This window comes from Monodelphis domestica, chromosome 3, assembly GCF_027887165.1.
Source record: "Monodelphis domestica isolate mMonDom1 chromosome 3, mMonDom1.pri, whole genome shotgun sequence".
NCBI lineage: Eukaryota > Metazoa > Chordata > Mammalia > Didelphimorphia > Didelphidae > Monodelphis > Monodelphis domestica.
The window spans coordinates 513,844,931-513,865,823 of record NC_077229.1 but is presented as its reverse complement, the minus strand read 5'-3'; the positions used below and the strand labels follow the sequence as shown (position 1 = coordinate 513,865,823).

The 20,893-nt window shown below is 36.9% G+C and overlaps 1 protein-coding gene across 3 annotated transcripts in view; it reads right to left on the bottom strand.

Moving 5' to 3' along the window:
- Positions 1–329: 329 nt before the first annotated feature.
- The window catches only part of DHX29 (DExH-box helicase 29), a 74,663-nt gene continuing 54,099 nt past the window's right edge, over positions 330–20,893 (bottom strand). For all 3 annotated transcript variants that reach the window (XM_001380972.4, XM_016431302.2, XM_016431304.2), the window contains 15 exons: positions 20,310–20,486; positions 19,505–19,645; positions 17,304–17,448; positions 17,031–17,151; positions 14,833–14,917; positions 14,341–14,429; positions 13,355–13,483; positions 13,181–13,256; positions 12,346–12,570; positions 10,918–11,054; positions 9,775–9,868; positions 8,010–8,312; positions 6,988–7,119; positions 2,041–2,137; positions 330–632 (listed from right to left, as the gene is read on the bottom strand). In XM_001380972.4, the coding sequence (XP_001381009.4) occupies positions 577–632; positions 2,041–2,137; positions 6,988–7,119; positions 8,010–8,312; positions 9,775–9,868; positions 10,918–11,054; positions 12,346–12,570; positions 13,181–13,256; positions 13,355–13,483; positions 14,341–14,429; positions 14,833–14,917; positions 17,031–17,151; positions 17,304–17,448; positions 19,505–19,645; positions 20,310–20,486 (2,007 nt within the window). In that variant the 3' untranslated portion in view covers positions 330–576. The remainder of the gene's footprint in view (positions 633–2,040; positions 2,138–6,987; positions 7,120–8,009; positions 8,313–9,774; positions 9,869–10,917; positions 11,055–12,345; positions 12,571–13,180; positions 13,257–13,354; positions 13,484–14,340; positions 14,430–14,832; positions 14,918–17,030; positions 17,152–17,303; positions 17,449–19,504; positions 19,646–20,309; positions 20,487–20,893) is intronic.

Sequence of the window (20,893 nt, the reverse complement as noted above, 5' to 3'; positions counted from 1 at the left end):
ATGCCTTGTCTCAAAAGCATCTTCTTAATTTTTTAGTTTCTATCAAAGCTCAGTTCAAATGCCATCTTTCCTTACATTTCACGGCTGTATTCTCCCCAAATACCCTGTATTACATATGTGTGTATACATATATAATAATAATAGTTTTCCTAAGCCCATCTGCTCATTTTCTCTTTCACTTGTGTTTTAGTTTTGTTGCCCAGATCTTTGATTTGATCAGTGTAGGACGCTCCTGATGAGAAACCATTTCCTTCCTTCTACCAATGCCCATGGATACCTGAAGGTCAAGAGGTGAACGGTCCTCTAGGGACACAAAAACATTCAACATATGGCACCAAAAGAATTTATTGTAAATAATGGTAAATACATTTAGTCATCTTCATGAAAAAGGAAGTAGAAAATCACACATGTAAAGAATGTGCTTTTTCTTCCAAAGTATGGCTAATTATCAACAATTGAAATATTTAAATACTTTCAGAATGGACCATTTTCACATAATTTCATTATCAAATCATCTCAATTGTGACACCATTGCAATCCTTCTTTGTTTATTCTGTCAAATAGTTTGTACTATTTTCAGCTAGTGTGTTCTGTTTTTATCAATTCTGTAATGATTTGTAGTATCTTGTCATCTAAAGAAAAGAGAAATTTATGAGTTATATATTGGCTAACTCTATAATATACATTCATAAATTACACTTATAGTTAAACTTTATGATGTCATTAGCTGATTAAGCTAAGAATAAGTAGCAACGATAAACAGAGTAAACTAAGAGAATAAAGATATTAGCCACCATAAATTAAATGTGGACAATGATTTGCCTGGCTCAGATCCCCTGTTCATTTGTGCATCTGAATATCAATTCAACAAACATTTCCTAAGCGCTTATGGACAGTCCTAGGGTTACAAAGGTGAAAAAAGCAAACAGTCCTTTCATAGAACCTGATTAATTAGACACTCTTCTGGGGTTTCCATTGTAGTTTTCTGCTGAAGAACTATGTGCTCATTTTGTAAAAACTATATAACCAAATCAAGATTATTTGTGATAATAGGAAAAAGGAGTAATTTGGAAAACAAGCTTCAAAGGAACTTTTCATTTCAAATAATCATTTAAACACCAAATCTTTAGGAGGACAGTAATATTTCCATAGTCTCTGATTCTGTCCATTTGACTACTTCATCATCACTGCAATTTGAAACCTCTCCTTGACCTGGTCTTAGAGTGGAGGTTCTAAACTTGGGTTTTGTAAACATTTTAAACAAATTTTTTGATAACAATATTTGAACATAATTAATTTCCTTTGTAACTCTCTATTTTTTTTTTTATTAATTTGAAAGCATCATTCTGAGGAGTCCCCCACAGGTTTGACTAAACCTCTAAAGGATTATTGACACACACAGAAAAAGGTCAAAAACTTTTGTCCTGAGCCAGCCAAAAAATTCATCATTCTGCAGGTCAATTTGTGATGATCCTAGCTGAACTCAATTTAGCTAATTTAGGTTTCAAAGACAGCAGGTCTATACTTGTGAAGTCCTTGCAGCTTGGTAACACCTATCAGAAGTCATGTTCTTTGGCCTTTGAGAACACATGGGTGTTGTCATCAATCACAATGAGCCATCAGAGGAGGACCATGGTATTTAGAATAACAAAAAATAGCAAAATTGACTAAGCTTTGTCTTATCACCTTTTATTTTCTCAGATGCCACACTCAAAATGCTAGCAGGGAAAACGAGAAAAGGAAGGAGGTACCTAGAAGAACTACATATACATATATATATGTGTGTGTGTGTGTATTTTATATATATATATAATCATGTATATAATCAGGCCCCAAAGATCTAGGGCAGTATACAATGTGGGAATTTTCATTTAGGAGTAGGATAAAAAAATCCTCACATTAGAATACAGGATAATGTATAAAAATTAAAAGTTTTTCATTTTAGTTAATTAAGAATGAGATTTTCTCCTGAAATAATCCTAATACTGCATGAATAGTGTACATACTTTCTTAAAACCCACATGAAAATCATATAATTACCTTCAAGGGACATTTTAGGATTTTCAAGTTTTTTTCGCAGAACAGACTCAATGAGTACTCTTAGTTGTTTGAATATAACTGCAATCTTTACAGGGGCCTGTTGAAAAGAAGAGTAAAAGAACTATATGATATTATGCTGAAATTATATAAACAGCATGTTTTAAAATTAATCCCAAAGTACACTCCTGGTGTCTTACTTTTAAAGTAAAACATCTAGATAAAGTGGGGAGACTATTAGTAAATTACTTCTAATATCAAACTAAATAAATCTTTTCTCATCTTCTATTCCTACCCTCTTTCAATATATGCCAATTATTCAAAACTGATCCCTAAATCAAAATTTTTCTTGAAAGTCTAATTACTTTTGAAAAGGCAGGCAAATCTGATATCTATACCAAAAAAAAACCCCAAAACAAAACCCACAAATAAGTTTACTTGTAAAATGTTATGTCTCTCCTCTAAATGAACACTCTAATGCAAATATTATCAACAAAGCAATGGGTTCAAATCAAGAAAACATCTAATGCCCAGTGGACTTACGCGTCGGCTATGGGGGGTGGGGGGGAGGAAAAGAAAATGATCTATGTCTTTAACGAATAATGCTTGGAAATGATCAAATAAAATATATTAAATAAAAAAAAATGTTATGTCTCTCTTATTCTTGTCACCGAAACCTTACGGAAGGTAAAGACCATTTCCTTCAGTATGTTTAGTGAATACATTGCCAGACTTATGCTAAATGATGATAAATTATGAAGACAAAGACTCTCAAAACTACATACTAAAAAAAGGGCAGTTTGGGCATCTCCTTTTAGAGATTGACACACTGGTCTATACCTGATAATTAAATGTTGCCATAAATTTTAAGTTAAAAAAAAAAAAACAAAACCCAAGGGGCAATGTCATCTGATTAAACTTCATGCCTTTTCCAGTGCATATACAAGAAAATTATGTAGAGAATCTTAAGAAAGAAGGTGGAAGCAAATGATTTCATCAATGAGTGCATTAATTTGCTTCTTGTTTCAATTATTTCAAAACAAGATCTGTTGTAACAACTCTTAGGATTCTTCGGTTGAACTGAAATATACTGCATGAAAATTAAAAATCAACTAATCAACAAGCATTTATTAAGCACTCACTCTCTGCTAGGTGCTAGAAACCGAAAGGCAAAAATGCCAGGTCCTAGAGAATTTTTATTTTATGGAGACAATGTGAGTACACACACAAACAGTATGTAGGTGTCTATATACATATGTACATAAAAATATTAAAACTATACAGACATTTTGGAAGTGAGGAGACTGATCCTGACGGTGGGAGGAGGAGGGTTTAGGACAAGCCTTTATAAGGCAGCCCTTAGGTTTAAAGCTGCTATAAACGAGGGATTTCAAGAGGCAACGGAGAGAAGGGATGGCACTCCAGGCATGCAGGAACGCCAGTGCAAAGACACAGAGGTGGAAGGTGGGGCACCATATTTGAGGGCCAATGTGCACAGCTGGGCTGGATTGCCGAGGATGGGAGGGGGATACATCTAGGAAGGATGAAAAAGTAGGATGTGGCCAGGTGGGAAAGGGCTTGAATGGCAAGAAGAAGAATTTATATTTGAGTCTCTAGGAAACAGGGAGCCCTGACTGAGTTTATTAATAGGAGAGTGACAGTCACATCTGAATGGAGGATGGAAAGGAGGAAGGAGAGGCTTAAGGCAGGGAGAGCAATCTGGAGGCTACCGCAGTGGTTCAATCAAGAGGAAACAAGGGCATCATTTCCAGGTGGAGGCAAGGGAGGGAAAGCATGTGAAACACTAAAGCCTTGTTAACTACTGCTCATGCGGGCAAAGAAGACGTCAGAGCCTGGAAGAATGGCGTTACTTGCCAGTTCAGGAGAGAGCTGGATGGGCAAAGGGATGAGCTGGGGCAAAGAGGTTGTTTGAGACACGTTTGGCCTAAGATGCCGATGGAACATCCAGTTTGGACTAAGCTTGGACAAATGGCCGAGATGTTTACGCGAGAGACGTCCACAGAGGTGATAACTGAACTCCTGGGGACTGAAGAAGGGACCAAGTGAGAGAGGGGAGAAAAGGGTATCATGACAAGGCCCTTGGCTGCACTCACAAGATGGGTGAGGGGAAGAGATGAACAGCCTGCAAAGGAGACTGAGAAGGCAGTTCAGATGAGGAGGAAAGCAGAGCCACGAAAACCAAGGAAAAGGAGAAATGTTCAAGAGGACATGATCAATGAGGTCACGTGCTATGAGAAGTCAAAAGAAGAGGAAAACATTTTTATTAAGCTCCTACTATGCGCCAGGCACTGTGCTAAGCACTTAATAATTATGTCATTTGATCTTTACAACAACTGAGAGGTAAATGCTATTATTATCCTCACTTCTCAGTTGAGGAAACTAGACAGGCAGTAGTTAAGTGAGTGGGCCAGAGCCACACCTCTAGTAAATGAGGCTGGATTTGAACTCAGATCTTTCTGACTCCAGACCGTTAGACTGGGCAATTAAGATATCATTAGTAACTTTGGAGAGAACAGTTTCAGGTGAATATGGTCAGGGACTTGATTGTAAAGGATTGAAGAAGGAAAGGAGAGAATCTGAAGGCATCAAGTGAACGGCCTTTTCTGTTCTGTGGCTGTGAAAGGGTAAAGAAATGAAAGATGATCATTTTAGGGGATGCTGCGATTTTTTAAGGTCAAAGGCAATTTGGGCAACTTTTTAGAAAACAAGGAAGGAGGCCAATGGGATTGAAGATTAAAGAGAGAGGGTACAACTGCGAATAAGGAGTTGAGGGGGTGCCAGAAGAATTTTTCTTACAAGTATTATTTTTGTTATAATTGTATTTTACCTGAACAGATGAAGAAGATATTATATTTGATGACAGATACATAGCTTATATGATCTATATCATGTGTAAAAGCTTATAAGTGGGTGATAAATAATTGCTAATCATAACTGGATACAGAAGAAAAACAAAGTAGGTTAAGTTTAGGTGGGGAGTTTTAAAGTTCTAGCGTATCTGTAATACTATTCTTCCAATTACTTCAGGTTATCATTCACGCATTTTTATAGACTACACTCCTTTTTCATTACTCATTTCTTTCTCTTGTCAAAATGAACAACCACCCTCCATGATGCACGAGCCTTCTCTATTCATTCAAAACGCACTCAACTCAACTGCTTCCTGAGGTAATTTCTTAGCCATCCAGTAAGAAGTATTTCTTCTTGATACTCTAATAGTTCCACAAAATCCGACTTTGCTCCCCCCGGTGGTATGAAGATGATGGTCGTATTAGGAGAGTGAAAGCTCTTCTAGGCCCTCTTATGCAGGAAGGGCTTCCATATGGTCCAAGGCACCGACTGACCCTTCCTTTTGAGGATGGCTACGTTCAGAAGAGCTCATCGCCACTAAGGCAGTCACGTGGCAATGGTATCTCACAGAATAAAACTAATTGGACCCCTTGCCCGGCGGTAGGAACAATACCAGAATCAAAGTAAGCTTGCTAGCTAGATTTCTACCAGAGGACTTCATATTTGATCATGAAGGTTATAGGGAAGTGACGTGGCTAGAGCAACATTTCAGGCACGTCCCTTTGGTAATTCAGTGGAACCCTGGCCTTCCCCAGGAGTTCAGCCACAAAAGACGGGAGAGAAGTGGGATGACAACAGGGATGGATGGCTCAATCAAGCTTTTCTGGGGTGATCATGAAAAAACCCAACAGGAAAAGTCAGCAAACAGAGAGATTAAAGAGAAGGGATAGAGAAGGGATGACAGAGCGGGCAAGGGATGGAATGGGATCCCTTGGGAAGGCAGAGGAGTTTGGCTTGGTAAGGAGAAGGGCCCACTCTTCATGTGAGAAAGATGTGAAAGAAGCAGTGACAGAAAGCATCTGAGTGATTCATGAAGAGGAGTCTGTGGGAGCTCAAAGAATGCTTTAATTTATTCAGTAAAATAAGAGGCAATATTTTCAGTTAAGAGGGTGGGGGAGGGAGGCGTCAAGGGATATTTAAGAAAGGATGAAAAAGTTTGGAAGAGTCACTGTAGAGAGTGGGATAGGGAGTGTTAGGGGGGTATAGAAGGGCGGCCTAACAGTAAGGAGGACCAGCTGAGGCTATGTAACATAGATTTGTTGTGACCGATCAGGTTGCGATTTTCTCCACTTTTGTTCAGCTGCACACGTATAGAAATGAAGTGGGCAGATGGGGGGGCTCCAAGGCTGGGGCTTGCCTGGGATCAAGAGAAGAGTACAATGAGAAGTTGACCTAGTTCACGTAAGGGTCAAGATGGGAAGAGATGAGTGTAGCCAGTGCAGGGGCGATGACCTGCGAGAACTGAGGGATCAGGAAATAGGAGGTCGCAGGGTGGATGAAGAACAGGGTTTGCTATTAAAAGGCAGAGGTAGAAGTACAAAGCTAATGGTTTGTGATCAGCTAAGGGGATTTCTTAGCACATGACAATGGAGGTCCTGCAGTTGTAGGCAATGGTAAAATCAAAGGTATTAGCCATCTTTGCATGGCGCTAAGGAGTAGGAAGAGTAGAGCAAACGAAATGGGTGGCAAGTTTACGAAGTGGGAGTTCAGGGTGTTTGAAGGAGTATCACTATGACACTGAATTTCCTCAGTATGAGGGCAGGATTTGGGAAGGAGAAATAGGTTCCGCCTCGATTATGTCTCTCCTTCGGGCTCTAAAATGAGTTTCTGCAAAATGATGTAGTTTAGAGTAACACTATGTGGAATATGTAAGCAAAGGGTACTTTTGAAAAGTCTAAGAATTTAAAACTCAAGTAACAAAATATAAAATACAGTGCTGTTCATATGGTTTAACTATGTGGGGAGAAGAAATTCCATTTAAAACACATTGAGGAACTTAAACGTTACCTCAAGGATCAACAAAAGCAGAACACTTTCATGTAACAACAAAAAAAAATCTATCCACATCAGTTTGTGTACCTGAAAGTAGATCCAGCCATCCACAGAGAGAAGACGTTCCCGGTGCTGCACTTCTATGTCGCCACCAAAAAGTAAGATTGGAAAGGGGCTGATGAGAGTGGTTTCTCGCAAGTACACTTTGGCATACCTTACCTGTAACACAACAGTGAAAACATCTTACTGGCCTGATTTTTGAAAAAAAAAAAAGGATTAAAAGTCTGCTCCATTTTTAAACGTCCTCTCTCTATTAGCATGTCAATTGCTCCAGAATGTATAAAAGGCAAATGTTTGTATGGGAACTTTTTGCCCATCCTCTTTTCCACCCATGATTTAATTATAAGCTAAAAAGTAATACTGCTAAAAAAATTCTAGGCCTTTCATTAAGAGAATTTTAAATATTAAAAATCACATTGTACTATGATATATTTTCTTTACTTCTCAGCTTGCCTAAAAAAATACATATCGGCGAGACAAAAAATAAGCTTTTAATGATCTAAAATACAAGCTCCATACTTCTAAACTTAAAAATCCAAGCATTTAATTTTTTACAAATGATAATTGATTTCATTCCATATTAGATACAAATGCAAGAACAAGTAGTTATTATGGTTTCATAATTTCAGATTCTGTTCAGTTATGTCCAACTCGTTGTGATCCTATTTGGGATTTTCTTGGGAGAGATCCTGGAGCATTTTGTTATATCCTTCCCTAGCTCATTTTACAGATGCATAGACTGGGATAACACAGCTTAATAAGTGTCTGAGGCTGGATTTGAACTAAGGAAGAGGAGTCTACCTGACTTCAGGCCCAGCACTCTATCCACTGTGCCACTTAGTTGTCCAATTTCACATAATAATGCTTAAAAAAAAAACAAAAAAAGCACCCCTTACTTCAGACCTGGAAAACAGAAGAAAAAAAGCAATTTGGGAAAAAACCAATCAACATATCAAGGGTCTGACAGAATATACAATACTGATAAAAATATTTCTAGAGAATTCTCTTTATAATGGAATTTGGCTTCCAAAAATAAAAGAGCAGCTTACTTTCTCCTGGTATAATAGCCATCCATATACTTGTAGATCTCTGTTCACAGAAGATGGGTGAACTTGGGCTTTGCCTTGGGCTGTTTCCACAATGCAAGCCAGTTTTTCTGTGACATCTATTGATGTTGTATAGATTATTTTCCCCACACTGTCGTAGAGTCCTGCAGTCAGAACAGCTTTAAGAAGAGCTATTTCCTGAAGGGAGAGGGTTTGGGTGGCTCTGTTTGCATCCCGGCCATTAGAGGTTGTCGCAGATGTAAATCCTGCTGCTTTGACTAGTTTTATCAATTCCTGCTTTACATCCTGCAATTGGTTTACATTAAAAACAGAAAAAAATTATGATCTCAGAGTAAATTTAAATTACTTGTTAAACAAGGAAAACAGTGACTTATTTATACTAGTTATCTCATTTTTGAGAAAGGGATTGATTGGAGCCTTTGCGATTGAATCAGGGAGATTTCAATACTGACAGCTTAAAAATTAAAATAAGTGAACCCTAATGTTCCCAAGAAAATAAGTATTTCTGTAAAACGAAATGTCTACAATTAAAAAAAATACAAATATGCCTAAACAATTATTTTCATTCTCTATATTAACCTGAGTGACCTTCACTGTCCCCTTAATAATGTGAAATTATATATATATATATATAAATAAATCCCCTTAATAATGTGAAGGGAGAGATTAAGTGGGAAGTGAAAAGGGTAGCTGAAGAATTAGGTATTTGAGGCCTTGCCAGCCATCAAGCACTTGTTTAAGTGCTCACTATGTATTACGAAGAAAGTCAGAACCAGGGTCCCTGCCCTTAAGAGGCTCTCATTCTAATGGAGAATATGCAAACACAAGCTAGATACGGTGTTAAAGATGGTAAACATATAAGTAAGGTTCTGGAAGGTGGGGAGGTATGTAAGCATTCCAGGCATGGACAGAATCAAGAAATAGAGTGAAACATGAGGAATAGTGGGTAGGCCAGTCTTGCTAGATGATGTGGCGGTCATTAAGGTGTGTAAGAAGACTGGAAATGTAGGCAGGGGCCAGGCTGTGAAGGGCTTTAAATGTCAAAGAACAGTTCCATTTCATCTTAGAAGGAATATGGAGGCACTGATGCTTGTTGAGGAGAGAATGGCACAGTCAGATCTGTTTAGGAAGATCACTTTGGCAGCTGAGTGGCAGGGGAGAGCAGTGAGGAAAGGAGCTAAGCAGAAGACTATTGTTATAGCTCAGCAATGAGGTAGCAAGGACCTGCCTGCACCTGGAAGATGGCCGGGTGAATGGAGAGAAGGGACGAATAAAAGAAGACAGGAATAATGGTGGACAACAAACTGTAATAAGAAGAAGAAAGAATGACACCAAAGTGGAAACAGCTGCCAACTGGGAAGAGAGGAACATTCTGCAGGATGGGAAGGAGGAAAAGTTTTGTCATGACATGTTAAGTTTGTATTGCCAGTCTAGAACTCTGAGGCTGGTGAGGCAGGGTGTCCCAAAGGCCTTAGGGTAGTTGTAAGTTTTAATTATTTAAGCCATAGGCTACTAAAGTTTAAAACTTCACTCAGACTTTGGGGATACTCTATCTAGATCTGGGAACTGTCTAATCAGAAATAATAACCAAATCTTGTCTGCTACCACCAACCCTTCATGAAAACTGCTAGCTGGGAGGAAAAATGGGGAAAAAAAACAGGAATTAGAAACCATTATAATGTTTAAAAAAAAACCAAACACACAAAGAGAATTCACTTCTCATTCTAAATGCTGGAGTTTGTCTTACCTCTAGAGTTAACAGTGCTGTTCTATTTAGAAAGTTTCTTCTGCAGTAAGCCACTTCAGAACGATATCCCCCTTCCTGTCGAGCCTTTTTCCATCTAGAGAAATATTATCAGAGTTTAAGAAGTACCAATGATGAAGCAGCTACTGAAGACCAATTAAATCTCATTTTAAAAAAGACCCAAAGCTTGTTAGTACTGGCAAAGAGGCAAAGGTAATCATTAGAAAGTAGATATTTTTTATAGATAAAATCTAATAAGATCCATACTAAGTTAATTATGGAATCAGGTTTTAAAATAAGAAACACCAGCGACATTTCTGTTTCTGGGCTTCCCTCTTACTTTCAAGGGTACCGTCAATGTGTCCTTCCAGTCACTCAGGTGATCACCCTCAGTGTCAATCGTGACTGCTCACATATCCCCTCACCTCACATATCTAAAAAGTTGCTAAAACTTGTCCCTTCTACCTCTATGACATCTCTTGCATTTGTTCCTTTCTCTCTATGGAGGCTCCGCTCACCTCTCACCTGGACTCCTGTATTAGCCCAAGTCTCACCCACAATCCATCCTCCATAGAACTGCCATAGACATTTCCCTAAAATACAGGAACGAATTCTATTCAATAAATTCCAAATAGCTTCCTATTACCTCTCGCTCTCTCTTCCCCCCCTCCTCCCCCATTCCAGGAATGCTCTCCTTTCCCTACCTCCTCTTAGAACCATAGGCTTTTCTTTAAGATTTAGCATCTGAAGCCTTTCTGCAATCTCCCCATCAAATCCCCTTGTATCTATTTTATATATGCTTACATGTGACCATGTTGTTGTCTCTTTAGACAGAATGTAAGTTATCTGAAGGCAGGGCCTGTGTCATTTTTGTCTATTTCTGGTGCCTTGAAGATGTTCCTCAAACACAGTAAAGGCTTAAAAAAAATTCTTATTGATAAGACTGATTCTGCTTCAAATTTTGGAAACAGATAGAAAAAAGCACTAATTCCTAAAATATTCAGCTATCTTTTGATAATAGAAACAAAAGAAATGGAAATGTTAATGCATTTCTGTAATGAGTAAGTACCAAGAAGATATCATTGAAATGCCACCTCAGGGCCTACCTAGATTTCTGAAATTTAATAATAGATAATTAACTTTTACCCAAGATATGCACTATAGATGGTCAGGTGGTCTGAATTTGCCAGGGCCAAAGTTGATTTTGCAAGATCCGCTTCATCTTTTCTACCAATTGGTGTGGTAAAAGGAGACTTCTCTGTCATAACTGCAGCTAATGTGGCCTATAAATGAAAACCAAAAAATTGCTTCATGGCCAAAAAAGTACAATTAGATGATATTAAGGTGAAAAAACCTACACACCATTCTTTTCAATAAATACTAAATTCTGCACATTTTATAACTGTCAGAAGAGACGGCCAATTGTGATACAATTTTTGAAATTAATTTCTCAGTTACCTGTAGAAACAATTTTTGACAATTGCTTTCTGATATTTTGGATTCTGATTTTCTCTCCCACCTATCCCGAGGCAGTAAATAGCCTGACATTGGCTATATGGGTACTCTCATGTCATGGTAGAAGACACATATCATGAGAACAATAAAAATCTCATGAAGGAAGAAATAAAGTAGAAGATGGTGTGTTTTGATCTGCCTCAGACTCCAACAGTTCCTTCTTTGGCTGTAACAGAAATTTCCGTTACTGTCTATATTGTTCTCCTGGTTCTGCTCATTTCACTTTGTATCACTTCATATAGGTCTTTCCAAGTTTTTCGGAACTCTTCCTGTTTGTCATTTGTGCAACAGTACCACAACTTGTTCATAAGTGATGAACATACCCTTTGTTTCTAGTTCTTTACCACAAAAAGAGGTGCTAAAAATATTTGGTACAAGTAGGTCCTTTCCCCTTATCTCTGACCTCTTTACAGTACAGACCCAGTAGAGGTATTGTTGGGTCAAAGGGTATGCATAGTTTTATGATCCTTTAAGTCTGCTTTCATATTGCTCTCCAGAATCATTGATCCAGTTACAGTTCCACCAATAGTGTATTAGTGTCCCAATTTTCCCACATCTCCTCCCTGACATTGAACTTTTTCCTTTTTGGACATGTTAGCCAACATGATAGGTGTAAGGTGGTATCTCAGTGTTGTTTTAATTTGCATTTCTCTAATTAATAGTGATTTGGACATTTTTTTCACATGTGATTAAAATTTAAGTGACTATTTTGTATAACCTTATGAAATATTTTATTTCAGAATCTTTAATATTATCCTTACAATAATCCCACATTATCCTTACAATAATCCCACATGGTAGGAAGAGTTATCTAATTATTTTCAGTTTCAGAGAAGAAAAAGTACAGGAGAAAATAAGGGACTGACATAATTCTATAAAGCCAGCAGGAAAAAGACCACAATCAAATCTCCTAACCACAAAGAGGCACTGGAATGGATAAATTCAGTAAGGTAAAACTTTTTATGCAATTGTTTATCTTAAAAAAAAAAACATCAATAGTTAATGCTAGTTCTCCAACCAAAATGAAATTTAAATTTATGATGTAGCATTCAAGCTTACCACAGGATCCAAGCAGCCAAATATAGCACCAAAAATAAGCATCTTTCCAATTTTGACATTCACTGGTAGTGCTGCAAGATGCTGGCCCAATGGAGTTAGTTTAGGCTCACTTGGTTCACAGGCTCCAATCTTTCGGAGTAAATTCATTGCATTGCTGATTACTTGAGGCTGAGGGGGATCTAAAGCTTTGGCCAGGAAATCCTCAGGAGAACCCAGATTGCATTTCTGTACATAGGAGAGAATAATAATGGCTGACATTTATATAGCTCTTGACATATATCATCTCATTTGATGCTCACAACCCTCTGAGATAGGTATTAGCATTCCCAATTTAAAGATAAGAAACTTCATGTGACTTGCCCATGGTCCAACTGTCAGGATGATAATCAAATCCAAATATTTCTGACTCCAAATCTAGAAGTCGTTCCACTATACCTAAACTAACTTTTTTTCTAAGAGTCTAGAAAGAATATTGCCACGAATCACCTTGCAATTCACTATTAAATGTTTAAAAATTCGAAAAACAGACTATGAAGATATGAAGTGGGCCAATTTCTTCTCTTAAAATTATAGAGCAATGTTGAATCCCTAAGCTTTTTTCTCTTTTTTCACTCCCTTAATTCTGATAAATTCAGATACCTTTCTATCAAAAAGACGAGGCTGTCCTTTAATAGAGTAAGATTAAGTGATTTCTTGGCCATCTCTTAGAAAGACACTGTATCACAGACTGAGAACAAAACATCTGAAAACCTAGAAAAATTACACAAAAGAACTTTGGAACTTCAAAGAATGACGAAGATTACAAAGAATTTAATTTAGGTTTTGTGGTGATTACCATAATATGAAGGCATAACTCTTCCAAAGGTACACGTAAGATTTCTGGAACTGAATAGTCCATAAAGCTTTCAAATCTAAAAAAGATACATAACATTAGATATTTCAGATTTGGGGGAAAAAAACCACACTACCTTAAATTTGCTTTTTCTTTCTGGCTAATGTTAAATTATACCTTTCCCTTGTATATAATCTGAAGCAGAATCCATCTCGAACCCGACCAGCTCTTCCTTGGCGCTGCAGAGCACTAGCTTTACTGACAAAGGTTTCCACTAGTGAACTCATTTGACTGCTTTCATGGTACCTGAAAGAAATGGTTTCAAATGATTTATGTAGAGAATAGGGTAATTTAAGATCTTATCCTCAAAGTCTCAAAAATGTGTTCCTTAAAAATGATATAAACCAATTAACATTTATAGAAAAATTAAAGAAGCCTCATTAAATTTACCTCAATAATCACAATTAAACCCTGAAAACATCCAGTCTCACAAAAACTATTTGGAAGGTTCAATTTGAGAAGCTGTCATTAACATGGCACAAACAAATCCTATAGCTTAAAGTTGGGATGCGACTGATACAACCTTTGTCCCATCCCCAAAACACCAGCCCAGCTTGTTCCTGGTGCTCAGTCTTTGTTCTTCATGTGAATCATCTTGCACAAAATTTTTATACAACTATGTAGTTCTTTCTATAGATTGCAGATGATTTGAGTACTTTAATCCAAATAAAGCAAACCAAAACAAATCTTGACCAAAATTGGATAACATTTTATTTGTTTTTTTTTTTTCATAAGTACAAAAAAAAGTATAATGGATAGAAGAAAGGCATCTGATTAGAGATGGAAACAAGGGATTCAGGAGCCAGCAATCGCTGGACTTCTTTCTTCAATACATTAGAGTAGCAGAGAAACTGATGGGACAGAGAATTGCCAAAGTAATCAGAAGTCTGGGGTGGCTTGAGTTTTTGAGTTTCTAAATTTATGAATATTGTCATCATTTAAAAAATTATGAACTTAAATTTAACATTTCTATATATGAAGAACAGAAAAAGAGGACTGTGTGTAAAATTGTGAATTTTTTATATAGCTTATTTTAAAAAAAGTATACATTTATCTCCATTGCCATTTGAACTCCCAATAACAATTATGTTTTTAAAGCTTACTTATTTTCTTTTGTCCTCCCAGTATCAATTACAAATACAACATCAGGGATAGTGATGCCTGTCTCTGCAATATTTGTTGCTAAAACAATCTGAAAATGAAAAATAAAGCAATAAGTCAATAGATTTCAACAGATCGGTAATCTTAGCAGATGTGGATAATCTTTCCACAAGTGGGACATTAGGACTTAAGTCCTTATTCTGTGAAATTTTTGTTCTTGTTCACTCAAAGATTCTGAGGAAGAACAGGATCCTTAAAAGTACAGAAGTATTTTTGCATATGCTTCTGTTATCTGAAATTTTAAATTTGAAGACTGCCAGCAAGCTAAATTAAAATTACTTGGGAGAAGACTTGCCAAATCTGCCATACTTAAATTCACCACTAATACTCATATGTTTTTTATGACAATAACAGATAGAGAAACTTAGAATCCATTAATGAAATGTTCTAAAGTGAAACCCATTTATGTTTCTGTTATATGTACTTAATTTTACCTTTCTGACTCCTGGAGGTGGAAGTGTGAATGCCGCTGCTTGATCTTGGGTTGAAAGAATAGAATGCAATGCTATCAATTTATATCTGAAAGTTAAAATGATAAGATTAGATAACTATTATTCCTGAAATAGCACTATTAAAAATGACTATATTTGCTGTCAAAGAACCTCAGGATTGTAAGGCCCTCAGATGCCATCTATTTCACTACTCCCCATGATCTTCAACCAGTCTTTGCTTGAAGACTTTTATTGAGGTTGGCTACACCTCTGGAGGCAGTTAATCTCCCCCTTTCTTCACCTCAAGCCTTAATTTGCCTTTTTGAACTACCCTCACCCTAGACCTTGTTCTGCCATCATGTAATCTGTGTTTCCCATGACAAGCCCTTCAAAGGCTTGAAGGGTCCTATCAAAAACAGGCAACTTTTAATATAAACAAAATAAAGAGATGCAAATAATGAATTTGAAAAGAAAATTTAAAAATTATGTCTTATATTCTTAAAAGAAAGTTGTGGATCTTTAATTTCTCAGTCTTTCCACTATAAAAGGGATCGGGTACTAAAGGCTTATAATAAGAGTGAGTCATTCTCTGGAAGCTCCCTTTTAAAAAAGTTTAAATGCATCATGAATGTAAAAGAAAGTTTTCTTTTTCTTTTTGCATTTCCCCTTCTTTTTTATTTAGAATATTTTTCCACAATTCCATGATTCATGATTCCCTCCCTCTTGAAGCTGACAAGCAGTTCCACTGGCTTCTACATGTATCATTGTTCAAAACCTAATTTCATGTTATTCATATCTGCAGTAGTGATCTTTTAATATCAAAACCCTAATCATATTCCTATTGAACTATGTGATTGATCATATGTTTTTCTTCTGCATTTCTGTTTCCACAGTTCTTTCTCTGAATATGGATAACGTTCTTTCTCATAACTTCCTCTGGATTGCCCTGGGTCTTTGCATTGTTGCTAGTAGAAAACTCTGTTACATTCGACTGTGTCATAATGTATCAGTCTCTGTGTACAATGTTCTCCTGGTTTTGCTCCTCTCACTCTGCATCACTTCCTGGAGGTCTTTCCAGTTCACACAGAAATCCTCCAGTTCATAATTCCTTTCAGCACAATAGTGTTCCATCACCATCATATACAACAATTTGTTCATTCATTCCACAATTGATGGACTCCCCTCCCCTCATTTTCCAATTATTTGCCACCACAAAGAGCGTGGCAATAAATATTTTTGTACAAGTCTTTTTCCTTATTATCTCTTTGGGGTACAAACCCAACAGTGGTATGGCTGGGTCAAAGGGCAGACAGTCTTTTAAAGCCCTTTGTGCATAGTTCCAAACTGCCCTCCAGAATGACAGGACCAATTTATAATTCCACCAGTAGTGTATTAGTGCCCCAATTTTGCCACATCCCCACCAACATTTATCACTTTCCTTTGCTGCCCTATTAGCCAGTCTGAAAGGTGTGAGGTGGTACCTCAGAGTTGTTTTTAATTTGCATTTCTCTAATCAGGAGGGATCTAGAACACTTTTTCATGTACTTATTGATAGTTTTGATTTCATCAAGTGAAAACTGTCTATTCATATCCTTTGACCAATTATTGATTAGGGAATGGCTTGACTTTTTATAAATTTGACTTTGTTCCTTATATATTTGGAAAAATAAAACCTTTGGAAAGAAAATTTTGAAAGCATTTGTCTCAAAAATCTAAGGGTCTAAAATTATGAAAACAAACTCTGTTAAGGGTTCAAATGCTGCAATGATAGATGTAATGCAAACAAATACAATCCATTTCTGATTAAAGACATTTTGAGCTGCAATCTCAGCAGGGTCCTCTTCTGTCCAATGACAGCTCCCCATGTGGGCCACCATCATGCAACTCAGCAGGAGGACTTCCTCAAGAGGCTCATCAGTGTTAGGAAATATGGAACTCTAGGAGAGTCAGGGAACCATATTAACAGGGCAGAGCCACAATTTTAAAAGGGCTGTGGATAAATATTGTCTAAAATATTCACTGTCTAATGTAGTTACTTGAGAATTGGTAAGAAATTAAAAATGCTTAAAAACAGTGAAGTGGAACTGAAATTTAACTCCAAATAAAATTTGAAAAATCAGATTCATAACTGAAAGCTCTCCATAGTTTAAAAAGAACTATTCATTCTAAAAACACTTAAGAGTAAAAAGATTTTGTATTACCTCTCTTTAGAATAAAATCTCCTGTCATTTGATAAGAGGTCATACAACTGCTGAATATGAGCAAGTCCAGGTAAAAAAATCAATACTGCTCCTTCTACATTCCTGAACTGAGGACTTCTATCTGTTTAAAAAAAAAAAAACAAACCAGCAATCAAAAGCAAGAAACAAGTGAGCTCCGAGCAGGCATCCTTTCATCAACTTTAAGAAAATATATCCAACTAAAAGAATATTAGAAAGATATATTCAAGAAAGTCTGAGAAATTAAGAAAATACCTAGGAATGCAAGCAGCTCCAAAATGAGATCCAGGTTGATTTTATGGGGATTCATATAGAATACAGCATGCTGAGTTCGGTTGCTATATTTCTGGTAGTAAGGATTTATATCAACACAAGGAGTAGTCTGTACTGGTATGTATTCCTAAAAGGATAAAAAAAAAAAACCAGAATTATTTAAAAGTATGAAATGATTGCTATCTCCTTTTTTTTCTCATCTCAAATTGAACTAGATATTCTAAATTATCACAACATGTAAAGCTATATTTAAAGAAAAACATTTATAAGTGCTTTGGAGTTTATAAAACACTTTCCTCGAAAATAATCCTGTGGGGCCCACATATATTCACGCTCACTTTATAACTGAGGTTAAATAACAAAAGTAAATCATTTAGCTAAGCATCTTCATTCATTTAAGAATTATTTATTAAGCACATACTCTATGGTATGATTGGGGCCTTGACCACAATTCTGACTGTTGTTTCTCATACTTAACATCTATTTACCCACTTTCCTTCCCCAAGACCATAGAGTTCATATTGTATTTAGAAGAACTCTCTAATCCAGAAGAAATAAACTCTCAATTCAGTTTAAACTAGTTCTTAGCAAGTGAAGTGGAAAACACGATGAATTATCTTGGGGCAGTTGAAAAATACTTAGACTGAAAGGTCATAACTATGAAGTCTTTACTAAATTATTTCCGTTCTCTTCACAGAACAATTTCTAGCTCTTTAGAATTGATCAAACTTAAGGAAACACTTGTAATTTAAAGACTTCTATAGTTTTCAACTTCAGAAGTTTGGAGAAAAGATTTTACCCTATGCCCATTTGCTTCTGCTAAGCAACTCTTTTAATTAAAGGTCTTTCAAAGTGGTATTTGGCCTGGCTCCTGAATTGAAGATGTGCACTGAGGGGTGGCAGAAATGGTGCCGTAGGTGGGAATAATTTTATTGTACTTAATCCAGGTGTCTCTTATCTTAACTAGTTATAACATGAAACTAAAGTTTACTTTTTTAAGTACTGATCAAATATTATGTTTCATGTACATAATTTTCATTCAATTCTCAGTTTCTGTTCACTGCTGCTTCAGTTGCTTGGTAAAAACTCTGCAAGTGGTCTGATGTTTTTGAGTCAATAGTTCTTAAAATAAAAGTGCCTCACCCCTGTTCTCATAACTAATGATAAAATTTTGAAATAATCTATAATAAAGAAGTACAAACAAAATAGGGCAACTAAAAAAAAAACAGAGAAGCAATACTATTAACCAAAGATCACCAAAGTTGCTCCCTTATTATGTAATTTAGAGATAACCCTTAGTCTTCTTTCCATAAAAAATACCTTCTAACTACATTGCCTATCCTCTAGGGCCATGATGGTGAATCTATGGCACATATACCAAAAAGGGCATGCAGAGCCCTCTGTGGGCACACCTGTCATCACCTGTCAGAGTTCATTACTAGAAAGCCAGAGGGGACTTGGGGTGGACCTGTTCCCATCCCCTTCTCCATGTACCTAAGGACATTTTTCACATGACCCACCCCTCTGCCCAACAGCCCAATGGGAGAGCTTCCTCCTTTCCCTGTCTGGGGGTAAGGTGGGCAGCTCACATGCTGCCTGAGGGTGTGGTTCAGACCACAGTGTGTGGGGTCTGTGGTGAAGGTGACTCCTGTGGTGGGGATGGAGAGAAGCTAGGTTTGAAGGGAACATAAGTCACAGCATGGCACAGAGCAGGAGGGGAGCAGAGCTCTGGGGTCTGTCTCCTCCTCCTTCTCTCCACATATGCCTCTCATCACCTGCCCCTCTGCCAGCAGCCCAATGGGAACACTTCCTCCCTCCCATCTGGGGTAAGGGAGGAAGGGCAGGGGAACAAGATAGAAGAGGGGTACAGCAGTTGGTCAGGTGGAGAATGTTGGATGGGGGTGGGGACCAACACTCTAAAAGGTTCACTATCACTGCTCCAGAGAAAAAAAGATGAGATGCCAAGTATGAAATTCTAACTTTTTTCTACTAACCAATGGAGGTCTTTGACTTAAGATATAATGAATTTAGGATTCCTTACCATTTCTTTTTAAGTCTCTAATTCAAAGCTTCAATTACACAATTTTCAAAACTTTCGTGGAATACTGTAGCTGATCAAGCATTAAAATAATGGTAACAATTATTCTTAAAAGTTACTTTTTAAGAATGAAAATGGTTTTAACCTGATACTTTTTGATTCCTCCAGCTTTGCTGTTTACATTAATAGTTATTTCCTCTTCCTCTTCCAGAAATTTCTGACAGTATTCTGAATCTTTCTCCAATACGAAACCTGTTTCCTCTACAACATCTTCAAGATGAAAAACCTACATTGTTCAAAGGATAGAAGGTGAACACATAATCATTTTATTTTCATATTTTGCATTATATGATTAGTTTTTTAGAACTACCTAGAAAGGATCATTACCTTATGAAGCAAACATTCCTATCTATTAACTACAAACTAATATTTTTCCTTCCTTTTGGGTTCAAATCCACAGGAAAATTCTTATAGAAATTTAGGTCTTACTGAAAATATTATCTCACTTCTAACCCAGAACACATTTTTAAGGGGGGAGAGAGTAATCTGGTTAAAATAAACAGTTAGGGAAGCCTTGATAAGGAGAACTGAAAATAAACATGAAAAATAACAGATATAAATATTACAAATATCTTAGTAGGGAATAAGTAGACAGAGGAGGTGGCCACTACTAGGCAGGCAACCCCAAATCTCTTCAAACTGTGGTGGCAAAGATTTTGGAGGCAGAATATATATGTGCTGCCTATCTATATGTGCCTCGGCACTTTATTAACACTTCCGTCTACTCCCCTCATCTCTTAAATCACAGGTAGGCTTTAGTCATTGGGTCCAGTGAACCCAGATTTCTAGTTCTAGGGACAACTCTAGAAAAAAACTATAGAGTATCACCTTGAAAGCAAACTCCCTGGGAGAAACTTGTCTCTATATATGCAACAGAAACAAACATTTACCTCAACAGGATAACTTCTTCCTGAAATTCTGAGAATAGGGCAGTGTGTAAAATATGTAGAAAACTTTTCACTGTCTACAGTAGCACTCATCAAAATCAAGTGTAGATCTGAACGTTTCTGTAAAATCTCCTTCAGGATAATTAGAAGAAAATCTGACTGGACACTTCTTTCATGAACCTATTATTAAAGAGACAAAAAAATAATTCTATTTGAGACACAACCAATGAGATTTCTAATACTGATTACAAATTAGAATGTTCCTTATTATAGCCCCTTTCCATTGTGAAGAGAGAATCAAACTTTGTCTATTAATCAGCAATTTTTAAGTTAATCAATCAAACTTAAGCACCCCTACTTAACACTAAGTAAGAGTGTTGCAAGTCACTTGCTAAAATAGGTGACAACTCCAGAGGCCATGGGCCCTGCCCCTGGGCAATGCTAAACAAATTGAAAGACTGAGATTGGTTCTCATAAAGTGGGGGAAGAGACAGGAAATGATGTGGAAAAGGGACTATAAAAAGTCCTGAACTTCCTGTCCAAGGGACTTCAGGGCTTCGACTTCGACTTGAGACCATGGCTCTTGG